The sequence below is a fragment of the Chinchilla lanigera genome, unplaced genomic scaffold, assembly GCF_000276665.1.
Source record: "Chinchilla lanigera isolate Chin_1 unplaced genomic scaffold, ChiLan1.0 scaffold00017, whole genome shotgun sequence".
Classification (NCBI taxonomy): Eukaryota; Metazoa; Chordata; class Mammalia; order Rodentia; family Chinchillidae; genus Chinchilla; species Chinchilla lanigera.
The window spans coordinates 3075636-3098500 of NW_004955418.1; the positions used below are offsets into that span (position 1 = coordinate 3075636).

Sequence of the window (22865 nt, forward strand, 5' to 3'; positions counted from 1 at the left end):
TAGATTGTACTAGTTTTTACGAGTTAGAATCTTGGATCTTGTCCCTGAGCTCAGAAAGGCCAGCCAGTTTGTCCCTATAGTTTTGAGCCCACGCCCATGCCTAGACTTGCCCAGCGCATGAGTTAAAGGAGGGCTCAGGAACCCGGTTTATCAGAGTGAAACCTCTCACAAACTAGCTTTCCCTTAAAATACCTTAAGCTTAATAAAATCGTCTTCACATTCAAAGAAAGCAGTCTGCAAAATATCCTTGTGCACCTGATGGCAGTCAGCAGTCCTCTGGGCATCACTGGGGAGAATCTTTGGATTACTTAGCTGTTCATTAGCTTTGATGTGTTGTTAGGCTGTTAGCACTGTGAGGCGGGGGATTTAGAGAGGTGGGTGACGCAGAGAGGTCGTCTGGGGTTTTGTGCATGAATTTAAAAGTGGAAATAACTCAGGAGCCTGGGGAGGATTAAAAGAATGAGAAACCATGAAAGCTTGAACAAGAGGGGGACTAGAGAGAATTTGCAGCAGGGACCCTCTGACCTTTCCCTAATTTTATCCTGGGATGCTGGCGTCCTAAACACAAGTTACATATGAGTGTGCGCATGTGTACGTGTAAATTAGGAAGCCTTGGTTGTGAATCTGACACTGATTTGAAGAGTCTGTAGCCATGAGCAGGTTCCTTCGCCTGCTTGTTTCTTGGTGCAAAGTGGAGTAATACCTGTCTTGCCTACCTCACAGGAGGTGAGGGTCCAGGAGGTACCGGATGGGCTGTAAAAAGTAGAAAAAGCCCCATATAGGCAGGTGCTATGAAATTCATGAGGACATTCAGCAGTGGGCAGTGTTACCTGAACTCCCTGCAGTATCTGCCCAGTGGGGTGCGACATCACAGAGCAGAAAAAGAAGTTAGTATCCTGAACATGAATTCATTGTGGCACAAGTGCTGTTAGTTTTTTTCTGCCTTTTAGATGTCTTTTAGGATCTATTAGCCTATCACATATCTGTTAGTATCTGAATAATAGATTAAGATAGTTTTTAATGTGCTCCATACACTTTTATATTATTTTTCTGAAAAAAGAATTCAGCACTGTAATAGTGACAATATATCTAAGTAGCACAAGTCTAGGAGATTGGGATTTTGTTGTGAGAGTGGTGAAAAAGATAATGTCTCCATTCCCTAAGGAAAAAGGTCTTTGGGAAATTGTCAAACTCAGACTAGTAGGCTTTCTTTGACTGAGCCTGAAAATAGGTAACTGCTTCCTTCCAAGCATTTCCTATTGTCCTGCCCCTAATTTATGGGTAGCAAACAAGGTAAAAAAAGTGTGGTTATGAGGAGGGCCGTTCATACAGAGCTAGTGACACAGGTAATGCTGGCCATGCCACAGAGGCAGAGGGTTCTGATTTATACTTTAATAGGACATAGCAGGATGTAGACCTGTGACCTGGGGGGTCTGAGATTTCCAGAGCATAATCACAGTTGACAGAGATGACTGTGGAAGCAGAATATTGCAGAAGCCGTGGAATGCTGTCAGATTACTGAGTGGCAGCGGGGGCAAAACAGGTTAAAACTTACAAACACAGGAGTGTTTAAAGGGAAAAAAGACAGATAGCCCATTTTAATAGCAGAAGCATAAGGAGTAAGTAGCAGAGACCAAAACCCCTTTAAACACAAATAAATGTAATTTATTGATAGTGGGGGAAGGTGAGAAAAGTAAATGCATTTTTTGCTTGCTGGTCTCATGGGAGCATGTGGATAGATGCCTGGAACCAACATAAATTTCCCTAGGGAAGAAAAACTACTGGATAAAAAATGAAGATTATTTTGGAGCAAGTGAGCCAAAAATGAGTGCAGTTGATGAGAACACAAGTTCGCAATCAGTTGGAACCGCTGATTCAATTTTTAGTGGCCACATGGAGCAGTCGTTGGGAAGGTTACACTGCAGGTGAAAAGCACAGGTTTGTTTCAGTGTGTCTGATTGGCTTGGGAATAAAATATAAGCAGAGAAACACTGAGTTTTAACACTGGAGAAGATACTTGCAATAATCTTGTACGTGAAGAAACTGAGACCTGGCCAAAGGAGATGGTGATTTGCCCAAAGTCTGAGTTGGATCATGGCAGAGCTGGGAAAAGACAGAACTCGAGAGCGAGGGGTGCCGCTCACATCAGCCTCGCGCTTCCTTGTACATTTGCTCCAAAAGATTTCCTGGGGTAGTGTTAATCATGCCCTTTGTCTCAGTGTATTTGAAGTAAATTAAGAACTGGTATAAAGAAAGGTCCTATTAGGAACAAAGTTGATAAAAGGAAGGACAAAGTAAAATCCAGGGATTTATGTAAGAACTCATTTGGTAATGTGAAGAATTTTGCAGAAGAGGCAGAATATAATTGGGAAGAAAGGGGAGAGTAGGAATAGTTACTATCTTTATTACTGTTATCAAATGATTGTATGGAATTTTATCTGCAAAGCTTCGGCAAGCTTTAATTAAGTGTCAAGTGCAGTTAAAATCTAAATTGCATAACTTGTCTACAGAAATAAAAAGTGTAAAGGTTTTGTGAGAAAATTTATTAGAATCCTTCTATTCTGGAATGTTAGAATTTGCTGTATTTGAAATCAACCCTCTCCCTATACATTAATCAAAAAACAAAAGCCTCGTTAAGTGTACGTCCGGCTCTAGCTGTTCACTCTCCTTCCTTGTGGATGGGGAAATAGGCAACACATAGTAAATATAGACTTACGGATCAAAGGGGACAGGAAAGGAATATTTGGTGGCTTTCTGAGGTTCATCTTTTGCAATGTTTGAAAATAAATAGACCTGTAGTAGAAGTTATAATGGAATCTTTTTCTCCTTTGAGAATTGTATAACTATGATAGAAGGGCACATTTTTGACTCTTTTAACAGGTCCATTGTCAACATATAGCTTTCAGTACTTTTATTCTTCATGATATAAATCCCTACATCAAAATTAAAATACATAGCCAGGTGTGGGGTACACACCTGTAACCCCAGCACTCCAAGAGGATTGCGAGTTTGAGCCCAGCCCCAGCAACTTAGCGACTCAGGGGGTCCCTGGCTCAACAAATGAAAAAGGGCCGGGCTGGTACTGGGTTCAGTGCCAGTACCACTCATCAATAAATAAGGCAGGAGAGGGGCCTAAAACAAATGAAACAGAGCAAAGACGACAACAACAACAAACCCCACATTTGTGTGTCCCACAACTAGGAATAAAACTTAACTGTAGGACTCATTTTAGGAGGCATGTCTTTTTCTTTTAGAGATTTCTTCATCTCTCATACATGAACAAAACTGGTAACTCCTGCTTTGTAAAGACTTGCCTACAGTAGTCTTGCTTCTGAAGGTAGGAATTTGTCTTTCCAAGTGGCACCTGTGTTTTCTGGAGCAGTTCAGCAGTGGAGGAAATGACACTTCCATTCTTGTAATGAGGCACCATTAACCAGAAGCTTTTTGTACGGGTGTAATTTCAAACTTCATTAGAGACCGAGGCAGTGACACCATCATTACTCTGGAAAATGTGCTGGTGTTGTGACTCTCCAAAGGGCCTTGCATTTTTAATGCATCTTGTTGGAATATTTATGAAATGGCACCCCCAGCAGAGGGCGTCTGTCTTTAAAGCTCACAGTCACAAGGATGTTAGTTGCCCAAGTTTCATTGCCCTCAGTTGAGACTTTCAACTAGCAAAATAAGTTAAAGGTACATGCTATAACCTGAAGTTTGTTTTTATTTAGTCTTTATTGCAAGCAAGGTAAAGGAAATATGTATGTGTGCATCTCAGGAGTTTCTGTGTTTTTCTTCATAGTAAAGTCTCGAGTATTGTGGTATTCTGATCATTCCACAGTAAATGAGAATCAACATACAGTAATAGTGCTTCCTTTTAAATGTCTGTGTTCTGGTAAAAGTATGTTTTTGCCTAAGTCAGGCTTTTGCCTCGATAGTTGGTTTGACCTCTTAAACATGTTTAATGACCCTGACTTCCTGATAAAAAAATTCACATTGTGAAATTAATCTGTCCATAACCTGTGCAGCAATTTCATTCAGAATGGAAGCTACAGTCTAAAAGACTCCAGGGTTAAGAGTTAGGCGATCTGGATTTTGCATCTAATCTGAGGTCTAGCAGTCAAGCTGTGGGTTCCTGTGGAAGGAGAGGTCCTGCTGGGCAGTCCGACGCCTTCCCTGTTGCTCTGTCTCCCAAGCTGACCCATCAGCCTGGGAACGTCCAGAATTGCTCCTCCCGGCACGTCTGCTGGGTTCCTGAGCATCGTGTGAGACACTGGGAAGGCTTGCAGGTGTGGGTTCTGGCTGTGCAGATCTGTATTTATTCTCATGCACTCACACCCATGTGAGGGGGTCACACGCACCCGTTTGGCTTTTCCAAATGGGAGTGTTCCAGAAAATGATGAAAGATGACGGCCGCAGGTAGTATATCTTCTCACGGTTCTTCAAATATTTCCAATGTTAAGGTCCATAGCAGCATTTGTTCAGTTTTAATTTACTTCATAGGTGCCATGAAAAGAGGAAACTATATTCTTAAATCTGTGAAAAATACCATGACTGTTTTCTGTTAATCTTCAAATAATAGCCTATTAGAAAAGAAAACGGTAGTGAGAAAATAGATACTCTTCAAAAGCTTGGCGTGTGTTTCAGATAATTTTTTATTTAACACAATTCCCCCTTTAACCTGCAGATTTACGTAGTTTCTTCCTCATAAGGTGCTGTTCTTTTCAACCTGAATTTGCTTTACATTATCTCTTCAAATTCTGTGCGAAATGAGTGTTAGTCATCATGGACTGTTTCGCACTTACAAGCAAATCGCCCCGTGGTCAGAGCTGGCACAGAGGAGGGGAGAGACGTCTGTTCGTAGAGAAGGGCGGCGATGGGGTCCCTGCAGTGGCAGTGCCCGGATGGGATCCTGACAGTTCGGAGCCGCTCTCCGCGGGGGAGGAGCCAGCTTCCTGCTGAGCTTACATAAATTCAAAGTTAATTATTCACTTAACAGGTGTTTGGTTTTTGCAAGGAATAGTCACAGATTTATGGCAGCACTGCAGTACATTGGAGGCAGTATTTACACATTAATGTGGTGCTTACTTCAATTAAATTCTTGCTTATCCACCTGCCCCCCCCTCCATAGCTCACCTCATTAGCAGGACTTGATACATCAGAAGTCCAGAGCTCCTGCAGGCTCTGGTCCATACAGTGCCTTAGAATTCAGAATTGGTTGCCACTACCTGAAAATTGGTAAAGTTTATTACAGAAGTCCAGATTTGTGAATTAGCATTTTTAAAAAACGAGATTATTTGCTAACGCTCTCCTTGGTCTCCCGTGGCAAGTGCCTGTGCCCCCAGTGCCACCTTCCCGTTTTACTTCCCTCATTTACATTCCCTTCCTGGGGACACGTCGGGTGTCGCCCCTATTCCCTCTGAGAGGTGCGAGCAGCCGCAGTCAGAATGGTGCAGGCTTCCTCAGCCGCCGCGCCCTGCTGCGGTAGCCGTGTGCCGCTGGAGTTAACTTTCGCAGTTTTAGTTCTGTCTTACAAAATGGCACCTCTCGTCCACGATAACTTTGATAATTACTACAATTTTTAAAGAGAATTCCAAAGTAAAATTACTCATTGCTGTTTTCACTAGTGCATTTAAAAATGTCTGCTTCATACTTAAAGTTGGCACTGTAGCAATACATCACTGTTTCTATTGTGAAAACTTAAATATATTTTAAATGAATTTGACCTTTTTCTTAGGAAAGTTTAAGATCACTGCTATCATTAAAACTTAAATCTGTTTTAAATGAATTTTCACTTGACGCTTTTTCTTGCAGAAGTTTAAGGAAAACGTAAAAGTTGTTCATGAGTAATATTTTTGTATATTTAATGTGACTATGACAATTTATGTTTGTGTGTGTGCAAACAAACCTAGTTAACACTTTCGGGGCTTTCACTGGTTGTAATGTAATTGCTTCTGCTTAAATTCCTTTAAAAAACAACCTTAGGATAAACCAAGGAAAAAAGGCATTGGGCGTGGATGTTAACTTTAGACGAATGATTTTGCTTTGCAGAATACGGCTGGAGAACGATATGGTTGATTCAGCGCCTCAGTGGGAAGCTGTCTTACGGAGACAAAAGGAGAAAAACCAATCAGACCCCAACAACAGGCGATCCAGACACCGGTCTCGCTCGTATGTGGGCTGTTTATACCTTGATTCAAACACACTGAACGTGAAGTAGTATGCGGGTGCTCGGGTCTTCTGATGTGGTCTTAGTTCAACCATGATTATCCCATTGTTTGTCATTTTCATCTTCGTATATTATAACACGTGTTAATTATGTTTGAAGCCGTACAAGTTGGAGCACATCCAGAACAAAATGTCATGGAAACAGGCTATCAAAACCATCATTTTGTTTGGTTTGTGTTATTTTTAAACAAATGCATACATCCACCTGGATAAACAGGAATAGTCTCCAACTGGCTAAATAGGAGTAGTCTCCTTTGTTGGTGAAATACCTGCTGCTTCTCTCAATTTGAGTCTGCAGAATTCTCTACAGTCTTGTTCCAGATTGAACCAGATGTGAATGTCTTCCCATCACATTACCATTTGTGATCAGTAATCAGTGATTCATTGCACCCTAATGTTGGGACTTGCACGCTCCTCCTGTTGCCAAGCAATGCCCTGTGTGAGCACAGTTACCCCGTAACAGTGAGACTGCCAGGCCCCCAAATTAATTTTCCTTGGTAAAGTTTCTCTCTCTGTGTGTATGTATGTATGTGTGCTTCGAGACTTAGGCCCTCCACCCTTACTCTATTTCCCAAGCACTCTTTTCAGGTGAATTGGGACTATCTGCACACAGGCCCCTCTGAGCTCCCGAGGGGTTAGATGGATGGCATTGCTTACTTATGGGAGAAGGGGTCAGTGCCTAGGGTCCGTCAGAGGAAGGTTGTTGGGCAGTTGATGCAGAAACAGCCTGGCTTAGGTGTATGGGGAGTCCTGAGGGAGGCAGGCGAGAGGGTGCCAGGTCAGGTTAACAGAGGCGAGGGAAGGTCTGCCTTAGATGCTTCCCTTTGGATCAGAACCTAACCCGGCGTGCTTTTGTTTTTATCTGGAATACAGCATTAAAGAGCAATGACTTTCTGTTGCGACAGAAAGCCTGGTACCGGTCACTGAGCAGTACACTCTCGTGCAGAGGTCTTCACTGCCGCGTGTACTTCGTGGGAGAGTCTAATGAAACTGTTGTTTAGTTGAAAGCAGGAGTCACCTTTTATGCTGTTGTAATTTGTAGGGTTCTTTGTGTAGTCTAGATGTCAGTCCTTTCTGGCATATGCGTTATGAATACTGTTTGCCAGGCTGTGGCCGGCTCTTCCGTGTTATTAACATTGTGTTCGGGGGACCAAATATTTTACATTTTGATAAAAACCAGTGCCTCAGGGGTTTTGTTGCTGTTGTCTTACTTTTTTGTAGTTAAGTCGTTTTTCCTTGTTCATCCTAAGCAAGATTTGCCTACTCCAAGGTCACAAAGATACTTCCATGTCTTTCTCTAGAAGCTTTAAAGGTTTTATTCTTACTCAGGGCTGAGGCCCATCGCGAAGTAATTGCTGTGCAGTATGAAGCAGATCCTGAGAGCCTTTCTGTGTGCGGATCCAGCTACTTCAGGGCTGTTTGTTAAAAACACTGTCTTCACTGAAGAGCCTGAGAGCTTTCCTGAAACCAGTTGGCTCCTGACCATATATGTGGGCCAACTCTGTCTCACTGATGTATTTGTCTATCTCTAGTCCACCATGTTGTCTTAGTTACTGCAGCTTTGTAGTGAAGCTGGAATCAGTCACTGTAGGTTCTCTACTCTTTTTTTTTTTTTTTTTTTTTTTTTTCCAGGGGCTTTTTTGAGATAAGTCTCACTATGTGTCCCAGGCTGGCCTCAAACTCACTATGTAGCCCAGGCTGGCCTTGGAGTCCTGGTGATCCTCCTGCCTCAGCCTCCCAAGTGCCTGGATTATAGGTGTGCACCACCATACTTGGCTCGCCTCTAACTTTCTTTTTTTTTTTTTAAAGATGGTTTTAACTAGTTTATGTAAAGTTTTGAATCTGCTTGTCAATTTTTACTACCCAACCAAAGAAAGACTGCAAACTTTAGATTAGGATTGTGTTGAATCTATAGATCAGTTTTGAAAAAATCAATGTTATCCATCCAATTATTTATCTTTACCTTCTTTTAGCAGCATTTCACAATTTTCAGGAGTTATTGTATTTGTAGTATTTTAATTTAATTCTAAATATCCAACGTTTTTAATGGTATTAAACTGCACATTCTTAGAATTTGTTTGCAATTATTTGTCAGTGCAGTATATAGAAAAATGTGATTTAAAAATACTGATGGGATATCTTGCCATCCTTCAGTCTTGTTAAATTCATTTATTGGGTCTAGAAGCTTGCCCTCCTTTTTGGGAAATATTTTTTTGTTTTCTAAGTTACAGTATTTGTAAATAGAGGCTGTTGTCCTTTTCTCTGATCTTGTGCCTTGTATTACAAGGCATACAATCATGCCTTCCCTGACTGTACCGGCGAGCTCCTGCAGTAGCATTGAGTCTCCATGCTGAAGAGAACAGGTGGTAGAAAGCGGATGCTGCGGGCTGCTCTCCCTTGGAGGAAGGACTGGGCATGTCCTGTGGGCACTGAGGGTTAGGGTTAGGTAATCCTAACCTAAGGTTAGGTAATCCATTCCTAGTTTGCTAAGAGTCAGTAAAAGCCTTTTTTTTAAAAAACCATCAATGAATTTTCAATTTTGTTACGAGCTTTCTCTGCATCTATATACTTTCACATGGGTTTTTTTTTCTTTAGTTTGTTAGGGGAAGAGTTGCACTGATTCAGTTTTGAATGATGCATCTGTTTATTCCTAGGTTACGCCCCTTGGGCTTGTGATGTTTTATGCTTTTTGCATATTGGTGTACACTGTTAGACATTATTAAGATTTTTTCCTATGTTTGTGAGCAATGTTGATCTATAAAGCTTTATTAATGTCTTTGTCAGGTTTTTGATAAAAGTTATGCTGATCATTCAAACTAGTTGGGAGAATGTTCTTCAATTTTCTGAAAGAGTTGATGTAAAATGTACATTGTTTTTTTTTCAATATTTGACATAATGACCAATGAAGCTCTCTGCTTGGAATTTTCTTTAAAGGAAGTCTTAATATTAAATGCACTTTGTTTAACACAGTGGTGCTATTCATATTTCCTACTTATTATGTGTAGGTTTTGACAGTTTGTATTCTTGAAGGAAGTTGCATACCCACACACACATCTTCTCTCTCCAAGTCTGTTGCTATTGACTGCTCTTTTCCCCCGCTTCTAGTTAATGGCTACATTTCCTTGACTCTTTGCATGTCTAGTAATTTTTTATTGTATACTAGACACTTTAGAAGAGACGGTATAATCTTTATTTGAAAACTGTCTAATTTTGTTTTGGTTGTCAGTTAAATTACTCTTGGATCCTCTTGATTTTACGAGGCGGTTTGGTGGGACTGTGCAGTTTAGTCATCAGCCTCGATATGTTTCCTGCCGTGGGCTTGATCCTTACTCCCAGAGCGTGGCCTGTCTGGGGTGCTGGTTGAATGTGCACGGTTCTCGGCATGGTTTCTCTGCTGTGACTGCACAGAACCTCACCCTGGCCGGTGTCTCTGTTGACTCTCAGCTTTGTGGCGGCAGTTCTCGGTTAAGCCTCGCAGAGTCTCACCTACGCGCACGCAGGTTATGCTGTCTGAATGTGCGTGGCCTACCCGCATGCAGGCTTCTGGGGCCTACGGGGCAGCTCTTTTTGTCTTGCAGCCGGCAGTTAAGTTGCAGCCTCTGTCTCTCAGCTCTGCCGCTCAGCTCTTCCAGCGTTGGTTCTCGGGCTGCTCCTCCCTAGCAGGACTGCACGGTACCCCTAGGCCGGAAGCTGGAGCAGGTGGGGTTCACCTTCTGCTTCCTTCTGTCAGAGATCACAGGGGTGTTCTGCTCAGGGCCTGCACAGTTGCTTGGTGTATTTTGTTTGATTGTATAGTTATTGAGGTGGACAGTTTGTCTGATATCAGATACTCCCTTGTGACCAGAAACAGAAGTTAAGGAATACTCTTTTGAGGTGGAAATACCTCTAAATTGGGAATTGCTTCCATCAGATCAGCAGAAATCAGAAAAAAACCTAATCTAAATTTAATTTTTTTTTTCTTTTGGTGGTTCTGAGGACTGAACCCAAGGTCTTCATACAGGGCTATATCCCCAGCAGCCTGAACCTTTTTAGAAATTTTGAGACAGAATCTTACTAAGTTACTAAGTTGCCAAGGCTAGGCTCACATTTGCAATCCTCCTGCCTCAGCCTCCCAGAGTGCTGAGCTTACAGGCTTACAAGCCACCATACTTGGCTTAAATATTATTTAAACATTCCTATATTGTTACCTACATGATAAAAATATCAGATCAGATAAGAGGATTGCTCCAGAACAGTGCAGGCATGTAACATATCCCCACAAAGAGTTAGACGTGTATCATTTTGCAGTTTATTTGTCCACAAACCAAAAAAAGATTTAGCAAATGTTTGAGGTAATTTTGTAACTGTGCCTGATTAATTAACTTGATAGCTGATATCACCAAAGTGCAGGTAATATAGGAAAGAGGGCTGATTAATTAACTTGATAGCTGATATCACCAAAGTGCAGGTAATATAGGAAAGAGGGCTGCGTAAAGAGTGGTTCATTTAGGGGCTGGGGATTTAGCTCAGCGGCAAAGCACCTGCCTGGCAAGCGCAAGGTCGTGAGTTCAGTTCCCGGTACCGGAGAAAAACCAAAAAAAAAAAAAAAAAGAGTGGTTCATTTAGCAGTTTTCTGGCTGGGTGGAACGCAGGCTCAGAGAGTAAGGAAGCAGTGGTCCACGTAAGAAGTGACTGTAGGTCGGAAAAGATGGTAGTGGGCTGGATATCATGGCGCATGCCTATAACCCCAGCATTTGGGAGGCTGAGGCAGGAGGACTGCCATGAGTTCAAGGTCAGCCTGAACTACATAGTGAGACCCTGTCTCAAAAAAAAAAAAAAAAAAAAAAAAGAAAAGAAAAGATAGTGGTGGTGGAAATGAAGAGCAGTAGATGAGTATACATTCTGGAAACAGAGCTGGCTGCGGTGTGAGAGGAACTATGGGTGGTATTTGGTTTTGGAACTTATCTGCTGCCGTGTTACCAAGAGATGAAGGAACGGACTGCAGATGCGTAGGGGGAAGAATCAAAATTTCTGTTTGTTAGGTCTGAGATGCAAAGTAGGCAGTCAGATGGAAATGTGACGTGGACGGCTGAGTAATAGTACATCTCTGTGAGGATGATGGACTGCTTTATATGGAATGAAGTGGGCTGTTTTTTATTTGAGTTTTGACATCAAAATCTGAAGTCTATTGACAGTGATTAAAAAAACACCCTCCGGGTGCTGTTGTGAGAACTCTGTCCATGCTTTGAGACTCCCAAGTTTAGTTCATGACTCTAAATTTTAGCCCATTACCCTATCTCTGCGCACTTCCAGCTTCTCGCCCTCACCGTGTGGATGACACCGTGCTCACGGATCCTGCTGAGCACCGAGTGAGGTCACATATGCAAAGTGCCTGTGACGAATAAACACAACGGCAGTTGTAATGTTGAGTACTCCAGGTCCTGGTTAGTTTATCTCTAGAAGCTCTGCAAGTTATTTATTTTTTTACTTACTATGAGGAGATGAGAAGTGAAGGTAGTAGAGTGGGCTAACTTACAATAAGTTCCTGAAAATGAGAATTTAGGAGCCACTGCAGCTGTCTTTAAATGTGGGAACAAAGCTAGGGAAGTATCTGAGGAAAATCTAAAACTTTTTAGGTAAATGCATATAAAATGTGACATGCATGTTATCACACATAGCATATATGAAATAGATGTACTTGCCATTTCAGATATACGATGAACCACTGACCTCTCAATTACTCCCACATGCCCAAGTCCCTGCTTCCATTTGTGTGCATTGCTCATGTAGAATTACCCACTGAGGGTCAGGAGTGATTCTGTATTGCACGTTGAGGCGTATTGATGATATACTGATAATGTATTGATACTGTTTTGTATTGATATTTATTGGCTCACTTACTGTGGGGTTTTTAAATGCCTAATAAAAGGCTAAAAGTCCTATTCATTATTAAATGTTAGAGTCACAGAGTACAAAACCCCTGGATCTTATCTGATCAGCTCGTAAGTACAGTGAGGTCTAGTACTTTTTTTGGCCCATTGCCATGACGTCGATGCTTATGATAGTATTTATTTTGTTTTTTTGTTTTTGGTTTTTCTCCGGTACCGGGAACCGAACTCACGACCTTGCGCTTGCCAGGCAGGCGCTTTGCCGCTGAGCTAAATCCCCAGCCCCAATGCTTATGATGGTATGTGGAGGGTGCAGACCAAGACCTGCCTTCTGCATGAGTGGATCTTTACTCACTGGAATGTGGAGGAGGCACGGAAGCTCATAGAATAGTTATGGTAGGGGGAACTTGTGTGCAAGAGTAGGCGTGGGCGCCCTCTGGTGGCCATAATGTCTTACTGTTTTATGAAAATTGCAATGTGGAAGGTGAGGGCGGCTAAACACAGAATAGTGTGGTATCTTAGGAGAGATTTAATGTGAAGTTGCTGGAAGTGACGCCTGAGTAATCTTCATCAGCTAGGTCGCTGAGCTCAGGCTTCCTAAATTTGAGGGAAGAAGGAGGGAAAGTAAGACATCTACTAGTTTCATTTATTCTGACCACTCAGAAATATGATAAAGAATTCCCAAAATACTTAAGTACTTTGAATGCTCTACATAAAGATAATTTTGTGAATTTACATATTTTCAATTCTGAGTTTCCTTTTGGCTCAGTGCTCTGCATAAAGATCACAAAAATAATATAAGTCAAATGTTGCTATGTTTACTAAGTATAATATACAAAATATGGTATATTACATATTGTTAGAACATATATAGGACATGCTGTTCTATGATATTTCTTAGATAATCGCACAGTTTAGGATGTGCAAGAAAGATTATATGCAATGGTGGAGTTTAAATCCTTTGTAAATTTAAGTGTTCTAATTTGGGATTTCCGGAAGAAGGGAAAGTAATTGTGAGGTCTCATAAAACTAATCTCTGTGGTTGATTCAAAGTGGAATATTTGTATGGGTGTGTGTGAAGGATGTTTCTGAAAATATCAGACTAATATTGGATTGCATGTTTATTTTTTACACGTATTGTAACTAAGACAACTTAGGGTTCTATTTCTTTAGTGTTTGGGTAAGACATCTGCATTATTAAGGGTTTTTTAATTAAGAAAGATGACCTAGAAAATTCTACAGGTTTCTAAATAAAATGATGTTGAACTGTGGATCGTGAACTTATTTATAATTGATTAAATGTGTGCAGATAGGGGCTGGGGATTTAGCTCAGTGGCAAAAGTGCCTGCCTGGCAAGCGCAAGGTCATGAGTTTGGTTCCCGGTACCGGAGAAAACAAAACAAAACAAAACAAAACAAAAACAAACAAACAAAAAAATGTGTGCAGATATAAGCATAGAATAATACTTTCCTCACTAACATGTAGCTTATGTTTCTTATTTTTCAGTTACAGGTCATCTAGTAATCAGAGGAAGTTAGCTTTTTATTTTTCTTCCCCCTGGCCTTAAGCTATTTGAGATTACTGGACATTTCAGAAGTCAATGTAGTTAAAAATTATGATGTTATATCGCTCTTAAATATACAGAATAAATTCTTGCATCTTTTAGGACTAATATTTATGGCTAGAAGGACTGATGGTCTTAATCAGGTAAAGATAACATTTCTCTGAGATAACATTACTCTGACATAGCAATGAAAGATATTTCCTATGGAATTAAAACAACAGCATTTTTTAATTGTTGTTTTCATAGTAGTTATTCAGAGTACAAAATATAGGCATGATATCTTGTCCAGAGAGTACTAGCACACACCTAATAGCATTTTTTTTAACCTGGAAAGAAACTCTTAATTTTTTCCTGATAATTTAGGTAAGAAATTGTCATGGCTTATAAATAACAGAAAATAGAAAGTCCATGTTAAAAAAAAATAGCTGGATACAGTGGCATATTTCTATAGCCCCGGCACTCCTGGAGGCCGAGGCAAGAGGATCGCTTGAGCCCAGGAGGTGGAGATCAGCAGACCCACTTGAGAGGGAGCTGGAAAGGGAGACTGAGTGGAAACCCTAGCAGAGTGCTTCGGTGCCCTTGTGACCTGAGAACACGAAAGCATTGTTGGATGTAGAAAATGACGCTGAGCCCCCAAATGCCGATAGAGATTATCAGTATAAAGTTCCACAGGGACAGGTATTAGGGTTTGGGACTTTTCTTTGAGCCTTTTGTTTAGACCTTTTTCCTCTTGAGGAGGCTGAAGAAAGCTTATCATTTTCTCACTGGGAAAAAAATTCTGTGGACACAGAATAATAGATTTCTAGTGCTCCTTTCTACGGTTGAGGTTAATAGTTAATACTTTAGCGATTAGCTTTCTCATCCCCGGATGTTAAAGATAGTGCTATGATTTCTACTCGTCATTTTGAAGAGGAGATTTGTGTGGTCGGTAGTTAGGGGAAAGGGCATAGGGAGGGTGGCGCATGAGTGGAGGCCAGGGCAGGTTCTGCCCTTCTGGGCCCAGGTTGGTACAGAAACACAGTGTCAGATGTCATGTGAAGGATGAATCAGGTACGTGGTCTGCTGTCTGGGCTGTCTCGCAGTTGCTTTTCCCTGAGGATGTGGCTTGTACTAGGAAATCACAGATCGTGCAGAGACCTTTACCCAGTAATAGATTCAGAACAAGTTCTTCCTTTGCCCGTACTTCCAAATAGCTAGCAGGGTCAGAAGCAAAGCCCCTGAAACGCTCTTCATTGTACAGTCAGTAGAGGGTCCGTGGACATGGCCCTGCGGTTCTAAGCTCTTTCATTAAATGCAGCTCTGGTTGTGGCTGGGTTTGTGTAACTTTTCTTCAGTGGCACAGCAGATAAATTACCTAGTGTCTTTATTCTGACCATCGCAGGAGCTGTCCCTGCTTGATCTTACCTTGTCTGGTCTCAGCTGACAAATAAAACCTTCGCAGTGTGAGAACTATTAAAGTTCGCTGTTAGATTGCAGGTGGAGCATGTGTGCAGGGGTGAATATTGTTTTCTTCATTTACAGGAGAAGCCCCGATATCCAAGCAAAAGAAGAATTGTGGAAGCACATTCAGTGAGTGGTTTGTTTTTTTCCCCCCTCATTGTTTTCAAATCCATGTAGTTTTAATGCAGTTACAAGAAAGCTGTCTGGCATGGGAGGCGGCCTCCGTCTGAAGCGTGCCAGTTCATTGTCATTGCCACCCTGATACGGTATCTGAGGTGCACAGTGGTGGGGCCCACTGACTTCTCCCTGGCTCCCCTGAAAGTGGACTGAAGGCCAGTAGTTTATAAACCAATACCAAGGAAAACACCCTTTGGGGTTTGTTGTTGTTGTTTTTTGTACCAGGAATCGAATTCAGGACCTTGCACTTGCCAGGCAGGCACTTGTGCCACTGAGCTATATCCCTGGTTCCTAACCAAGGAAAACAAGTCCAGAGGGAAAGAGACATCCAGCCCGCTTGCCTTCGGAAAGAGGCAGAGCTGCCATGGGAAGTAAGGGGTGGCAGCAAAGTGTAGGTGGAGAGAAACTGAAAGATAGCAAGTGGTTTTCCTCCCATTTTTTCCTTGAACACATCCTAGTGGTTTCATCTTTGCCCCCAATTTATAGTGTTTTACTGACACAGCATTTGGGGACAAAATTCAAAAGGGGAAACGTCCCTGCTGATTGTGAATGATACTAGTGTGTGTATCAGCATAATGATTTTTACTTTCTTGCCTATTCCCTTCTAGAAAGGAGCTCGTGGATCCATCTGGATTGTCGGAGGAGCAACTGAAAGAGATTCCGTACACTAAAATAGAGTATGTTTTGTTTGTTTTTTGAGACAGGATCTGGTATCTAGTCCAGGCTGGCCTTGACCTTGCTGTGCAGCCCATGCTGGCCCCAAACTTGCGGTCCTCCTGCCTCAGCCACCTGAGTGCTGGGATTACAGGCATTGCCACCATATCCAATTTAGAGTGTGTCTTTGAAAAAACCTTCTCACAACAGTTTTATTTGTGTTTCTAAGGAAGCAATTCATTCTTATTCTTGTGTTCCTTGCTTTGCTCGGTCTGTACATTTTATCTAAAGTTAAAGTGAGTGTACAGAAAAGGTAGAAAAGGACAGAATAAAGTTGTCTCACTCTGTACTCACATCACTGTCATTTCCTTTGTGGTAGGTATGAGATGGCTTTTCATAATTTTCTTTTTCTTTTCTTTTTTTTTCTTTCTTCTTTTTCTTTCCTTTCTCAATCCCTTACATTTATTTCCAATTTCTTGTAACATCCATTTTAAAATGAATTCTTTTTCTGAGATATTCATTGATTGGTAACAAAGTTTGTGTGTGTGTGTGTCTTTTGAGACAAGGTCTCACTATGCAGTTCAGGCTGGATTTGAGCTCATTTTGTAGCCCACGCTGGTCTCAAACTTGCAACAATCCTCCTGCCTCAGCTTCCTGAGTGCTAGGATTACAGGCGTGTGCCATCATGCCCAGCACAAAGTTTATTTTTATTCTTTTTTTTTTTTTTTTATCATCCAGAGAATGTTTATGCCAGAGCCCTATCACATAAGTCCGGGACAGTTCTTGTCATAGAAATACCACATTGAACCGAACAGGTTCCATAGAAGCATAACAGGACCCCCATCATAAGCTGTGCAGGCCACAGTGGCCGTTTTCTCTCTCACTGTCATTAGTTGAAAACCAGAGCTTTCTGCAACCTATGTTTCTTTCCCACATAGAAAAACTATAGCTTGGTATCCACCATCTTCAGAAAACGAATGAATTTTTAAGGTATAATTATACATATTTATGGTATGTAACACGACACTGTATTATATTTGCATTGGGAAATAATGAAGCCAGTTCACATATCTACTGCTTCACAGATCTTTGTGTGTGTGTGTGTGTGTGTGTGTGTGTGTGTGTGTAGTGAGAATGTTTAAGATCTGTCTCTAGTTTTCTAGTGAAGACAGAATTCTGAGCGATAGTCTTGGCCAGGACAATGATTAACTTCTGGCGAGAATACCATTTCGTCTGTGTTGTAGATTTTTCTTCCACACTGCTGGAGGTTATTCAAATGCAAGGCATAATTTCATTTAAAGCTTGGTGGCTAAAAAATAAACATACTCACACCCATACATGCAGACCATAGAAGAGCTCCATTTATTTACATGTATAGTCAAGGGAGCATTTTTCTGTTAACATGTGACATTTAAGTCGCTCAAGCTTTGAGGTTCTTTTCAAAATCAAGTTCTTTTGAAAACCAGTCTGAAAGTCATTATTATTATTATTATTATTATGTTTGCTCTTTCAATATTAAGGAAAAAGTCCAAGTTCTGTTGTGATTTTTGGTGTGTCCGTTTCCATTTTGTTTGTGGTTTCTTGTTCAGGACTCAGGGTGACCCAGTCCGCATCAGGCATTCGCATTCGCCACGAAGTTATCGCCAGTATCGCAGGTCGCAGTGTTCAGATGGAGAGAGATCTGTTCTTTCGGAAGTAAAGTAAGTAGGCGGCCCAAGCATGGCACCAGGCTCAGGCTTCAGAGCAGGATGGGCAACAGAGCTCTCGGCCATGATGGAAAAGTTCCCTCTACCCCATGCCCTCTTTGAACTTAAGTTCTGACTCTAGGTCCCACACTGTCCCATTCATTAACTCTGGACTTCGCTCTCCGCAGTTCAAAAACAGATCTTGTACCACCACTTCCAGTGACCCGTTCTTCGGACGCTCAAGGTTCTGGTGGCTCTACAGTTCATCAGGTCAGTGAGAATAAAGTTTTAAGAGGGTGGCGTACTGGTGCCAATTTTGAGAAGCATTTTGTGCTTTGGGGAGTTCCTTTGATGACTGACTTCATGCTGAGATTCTGTATATTAAAAGAACATACACAGGGCCGGAGATATAGCTCAAGTGTGCAGCGCCTGCCTGGCAAGTGCGAGGTCCTGAGTTCAATTCTCAGCACCAAAAACACAAAAACAACAAAACATAGGAAAAGGCAGCAGGAGACTATGACCAAGAATGAAGGCACAGCCAGCTAATAGAAAACAGCTGCTGGAGTCCTATTTCACTTCTGGCCTCCCCATCAGAGACTTGAGACTTGCCTTTATCCTGGAGGCGTTTTACAGATGTGGTTAAAGGGAGTTGAAAGTCATAGTAGAGTACCTACCTGCCTGAGATCAAGTTAACCGTGAGCCGAAGCAGATGGTTCTGTCAGGGAAGCACAGTCACGAATGTATGTCTGAAGCCTTTGACGTCATCTCTCATGATCTATGTTGAAATTAAATGGAAAGAATGTGGGCTGGACAGACAGTGGGGTGGACTTGCTATGGGGTTAAACACCCGTTCCAAAAACAAAGTTGATGTTTATGATGGATCAGTGTCAACTACTGTTTGCAACTTTGTGGTTTTTATTCTTGTTTGGATCACAGATCCCTCAGAAACCCCAACTATAACCGCCGTCTCTCTCCATAACAGTGTGTGTAAACACATACAGCTTTGCATATACACTCAGGCAGTTCAGGGACCCCTGGTGATACCCATCACATGCTGCCTTTCATTTGCCCGGTTCACTTTTTGTTTTTTGATGACTTCAGCAAGGACCAAAACGACTTCAGCAAAGTTAGTCAAGGTTGTGTGGAAACAAATTCTGAGATGGTGCTCTGTGTGTGGGAGGTGTACGGAAGGTATCTTTGGGACTGACGCTTGGGAGAACAAAAGGACAGGTTTGGGCAGAGGCAAGCGTGTAACCGGGTGAAGGCGGTTACCCTGTGGGAAACTCTGGAGCTGAGGTGCCCTTCACAGTCCACCTTGGGCCGGGGCCTTGGTGCGCTCACTCACAGCCACCGTGTGGCAGTCATCAGATGGGTGGCGCTCCTGCAAGGGCATGACCTTGGGTGAGGTGACTTTCTTCAGCCAAGGGCGGTTCTGGGGTAGCGGCTTAGAGTTCAGCCATGGGGCAGGCAATGAGGAATGAGTACAAGGCCAACTGAAAGCACATAGCAAGACTTTCTCAAAAAACCAAAAAAAAAAGGCATGACAAATGAGTACTGTTAGCTTTCAACACTTGTCTTACATTGGTTTCAGTCTACAGTACATTAACTTTATTTTACTACATTTTTGTTTTTCTAACTGCTGTAGACCCCTGACTAATTATCAGCAAGGTATTTCACAAACATTTATATACAAGTAGCTGTCAGCTCGGCGCCTTCACAGGCGGCCGTGGACCGTACGCAGGTCCTGCCTGTGGCGTCCTGTTCAGCCTCTGGTAACAGCTGGTGTTTCCACGATGCAGCGCAGACTGCAAATCCTGAGTCCCCACCTGACAGGCTGCCCCAGCGCGTGACAAGCGCCCCTAAAGCACTGTGCTGCACGAAGGTAGTTTTGTTCACTGGCTGCACCAAACGGATCATAAACTCTCCACTCTCCTCTCCCTTCTCTGCTCGGGAAGTAGACTGAAAGTCTTGTTTAGGAATTATGCCCAGTGCCTAATTTTCAGGAGTAAAATACTTACACACATAATTGTTAGACTGACTTTACATACTTAGGGTTAAGTGTGTGATCCTTATTGTTTATCTTGCATGTTAGATATTGAGGGAATGTATGTCAAGCAGCTTTTGAAATTTTTTGGAATTACAATGTGATGTCTTAAAAAGCCTAGTAGTTTCTAATGTACTTTAGAAACTGGATTGACTATTTTGTTTTTCAACTGTGTGTATTTTCTTTCAGAGAAGAAATGGGTCTAAAGATAGCCTGATTGAAGAAAAGTCTCAGATATCTGCAAACAGTCTGGCTGGAAAGCACACAGCAAAAACAGTAAAAACGGTCCACGCTGCACGCCTCAAGTTAGAGACTTGATCCTGGTGAAAGCCGGGGATGGGAGTGGGAAGGGCGCTTGTGCTGCTGGTACTTCTGAAACTGTGAAGGAGACAAGTATTCAAGTGTCTTGGACCTGCCAATTGCTTCTTCAGCCTATGAAACGCACCTTCTGAAGATCTGACTACTGCATACTCGTGCTGGAGGGCCTTTGACTGGAAGGATAGTGCTCTTGTAAAAGTTACCTTGACACCACCTCTTCCTCAGACTGGTAGCAGCCAGCTCCAAGTATCTTGTGTCTGCCTCCCCCACAAGCAAGACCAGATGCTTCTGGTGGATGTTCTGCAATTCTGGACAGCAGTGGACTGACTCGCTGTGCAGTGGCGGGAAGAAAGCCGCCCTCCCAGCTCCAGGGGCTTCAGCCAGTGCTGAGGTGGCCGAGGACTGACCTGTCACTCTCACATGGCAGACACCTGTATTCATAAGTTCTTGTAGTATTGTAATTTGTGGCATCGAGTTTCACTGGTATTTACAAACGTAAAAAGCTTCAAGTGTGGCTTTTAATTTGAAAGTGTCCTTGTCTTGTGTTTTCTGAAGGAGAGAAAAAGCTAAAGTGTGGATTTCATCCCCCCACCCTGCCTGGCCACCTAACTCGCCTGCTCTCCTGGACCTTTGCCCTCCAGATACCTTTTCAATCTGCAGGGAAAATATAAGTATTTACGCAGGGCATCTTTATCTTTCCTTACCAGTCCTCTCCAGGTACCCTCAACCCCAACGCTCTGCCGGGCCCTTTCCACCTGTGCTCTGGATATCCCCTTGTCTCCCTCAGGAGCCCTTTATCTTGTAGAATGTACTCAGCTGCTTCCTTTCACTAGTTACTATTACCATCTATTAAACCTGTGACTGCCGCTACCAATCCAACTTCCACAGCCACAAATCCTTGTCTAAGGGTTTGTTCTCAGCTAAATTTCTCACTTCTTACACAGTCTTCAAAGTCCATTTTATGCCCATTAAAGTCTCCTTCTCTTCCTTCACTCTTTTAAAGCAAACCCATTTTGCTCTACTACTGTGACCATCGTTAACTACCTTTCTTTCCCCTATTGGGTTTTTTCCCAATCCTTACACCTAGGTTTATACCTAACAGCTTCCAGGCTTACTTTTGTAGCTGACTAGAGCAGTGTTGAGTCCACCTGGACTTTTCAAAGGTTTCAACTGGTTCAGACCCTGCCCATCAGCCGAGCTGAGAGCCACTAAGCTTGTCCCCATACAGCCTATCACTATGGACACCTGCAGTATCACCGAGTCCGCTGGCTTTGCTTTCCTTTCTCCATCACTCAAGCTAGTCTTGCTTAGACCCAGCTGTGGCGGTCCCTTCACTGGCCTGCCTGCTGAATAAACCCAAGCCTTAACCGGTCTGGCCTCTACCTACCTCTTCAGCTCACTTGGTGACACCCCTAGCTCTCCCAACAGCCATCTAAAAATGCCTCACGGAGAGCACACAAATCTCTAACCCAGGGCACTGATGGGGGGAGAAGAGCCAAAGCTGTCCAAAAGACAGTTACCTTTTCCCTACCGAGGTCTGTGCATGTCATCCTCAGCTTTGCCTTGCAAAGATGGCACCCACCTCGTGAACTCTGCTTTCTCAGGTTCTCCTCACTAGGGCAAATCCTACCGCAAGGCTCATTTGTGATTTCTATTTCTGCTATTCAGCTGTAAGCTCCCAGCGGGAGAACTGTGTTCTGCTTGTCGTGTGTGCAGCTTCTAGTGCAGTGCTTTCAATAAACTTTTCTGAATGCCTCAAGACACTATCCATTCTTTTCTACTAATTAACGAGGCCAATCTTTAGTGTACAAATCTAGTTTTAAAGAACTATGCAATGAGGAATAAATAATTACCAGTGACCCAAAAATCGGCTGGTCTAGCTACCGTGTATCATCTACAGGAATAAAGTACTGAAAAAAACCACAAACCTCAAAGAAGCACATCAAAATATTTATTTATAGCTTATCTTAAAAATTACATGCATGGATTGCCCACAGGCCATTTCAACACTCCTGACTCCTGTAAATTTTAAATGATCAAAGCGAATGGACGGTTATATTTTCAAAATGTTCGACAACCTAAAAAAAAAAAATTGTGTTTCATCTTAATCGAAAGCTTAGCAGTAAGCCCAATTACACGCCTCAGTACTGTTAAAGTTACACCATTTCGGGATTCAGCCGACACACCACATGCCTGAGTTGGAGAAATTTTTAGATATAAACTACTACAAACAGAAACGTAATGAATTTGTAGAGATCTAAAATGCCAGTAGTGTGTTGTGTATATTTACTCTTCTCAGTATTACTTACTCAGAAAGATCGGCAAAACCTCCACGTAACACACTACCCTATTTGCTAACGTCACCTTTTAAAATACAGAGCGGTACCAAAGCTAACGACGTCCCAACACTGCAGAAGACGCTCCGATTTGAAGTACAAAATCCCGCACTCCAGCGTCACCGTGTGTGCTCCCGGTGGCAGTACGCCGACAGCAGCTGGCTTCAAGCGCCCGTCTTCCACCTGAACAGAACGTAGCGGAGGCTGGTTAGGAAAACACACTCCTCTAACGTCGGCCGAGTTACCGCGAACGCGCACGGGACGCACAGGACGAGCTGTCACTTCTGCAGCTCCTACACCAAATACACCACATATAAGGGCAGGAAAAAGCTGCAGAGCATTGCTTTATGCCTTTCTTGACACCACGTTCACTAGTTTCCAAAGTGAACGGGCAACACAAAGGCTAAGGTGCGAGCCACCCAGGTTGGGCCCGCTGGGATCGATGCTCCGGTTACAGCCTGAACAATGAGCTCGAACCCCAGCTCCCCCCTCCCGGGGTTCAAAGCCCAGGTCAGCAAGGGAAAGCGCAGCCCAGGCGTCACCGTCCGCCCCGACGCC

The 22865-nt window shown here is 42.7% G+C and overlaps 1 protein-coding gene and 1 long non-coding RNA gene across 5 annotated transcripts in view; one reads left to right on the top strand and one right to left on the bottom strand.

Moving 5' to 3' along the window:
- Positions 1-21730, top strand: part of Epb41l4a (erythrocyte membrane protein band 4.1 like 4A) — a gene marked incomplete at its 5' end in the record, with an annotated part of 221021 nt that extends 199291 nt beyond the window's left edge. For all 4 annotated transcript variants that reach the window (XM_005382155.2, XM_005382157.2, XM_005382156.2 and 1 more), the window contains 6 exon segments: positions 6046-6165; positions 15175-15222; positions 15879-15947; positions 17514-17624; positions 17798-17879; positions 19843-21730. In XM_005382155.2, coding sequence (XP_005382212.1) covers positions 6046-6165; positions 15175-15222; positions 15879-15947; positions 17514-17624; positions 17798-17879; positions 19843-19971 — 559 coding nt within the window. In that variant the 3' untranslated portion in view covers positions 19972-21730.
- Positions 21731-21900: 170 nt separating this feature from the next.
- LOC102014563 lies at positions 21901-22859 on the bottom strand. The gene is made up of 2 exons (XR_260538.1): positions 22336-22859; positions 21901-22049 (listed from the first exon to the last, which is right to left on the bottom strand). It is a non-coding gene; the product is annotated as an uncharacterized LOC102014563 (long non-coding RNA).
- Positions 22860-22865: the final 6 nt, after the last annotated feature.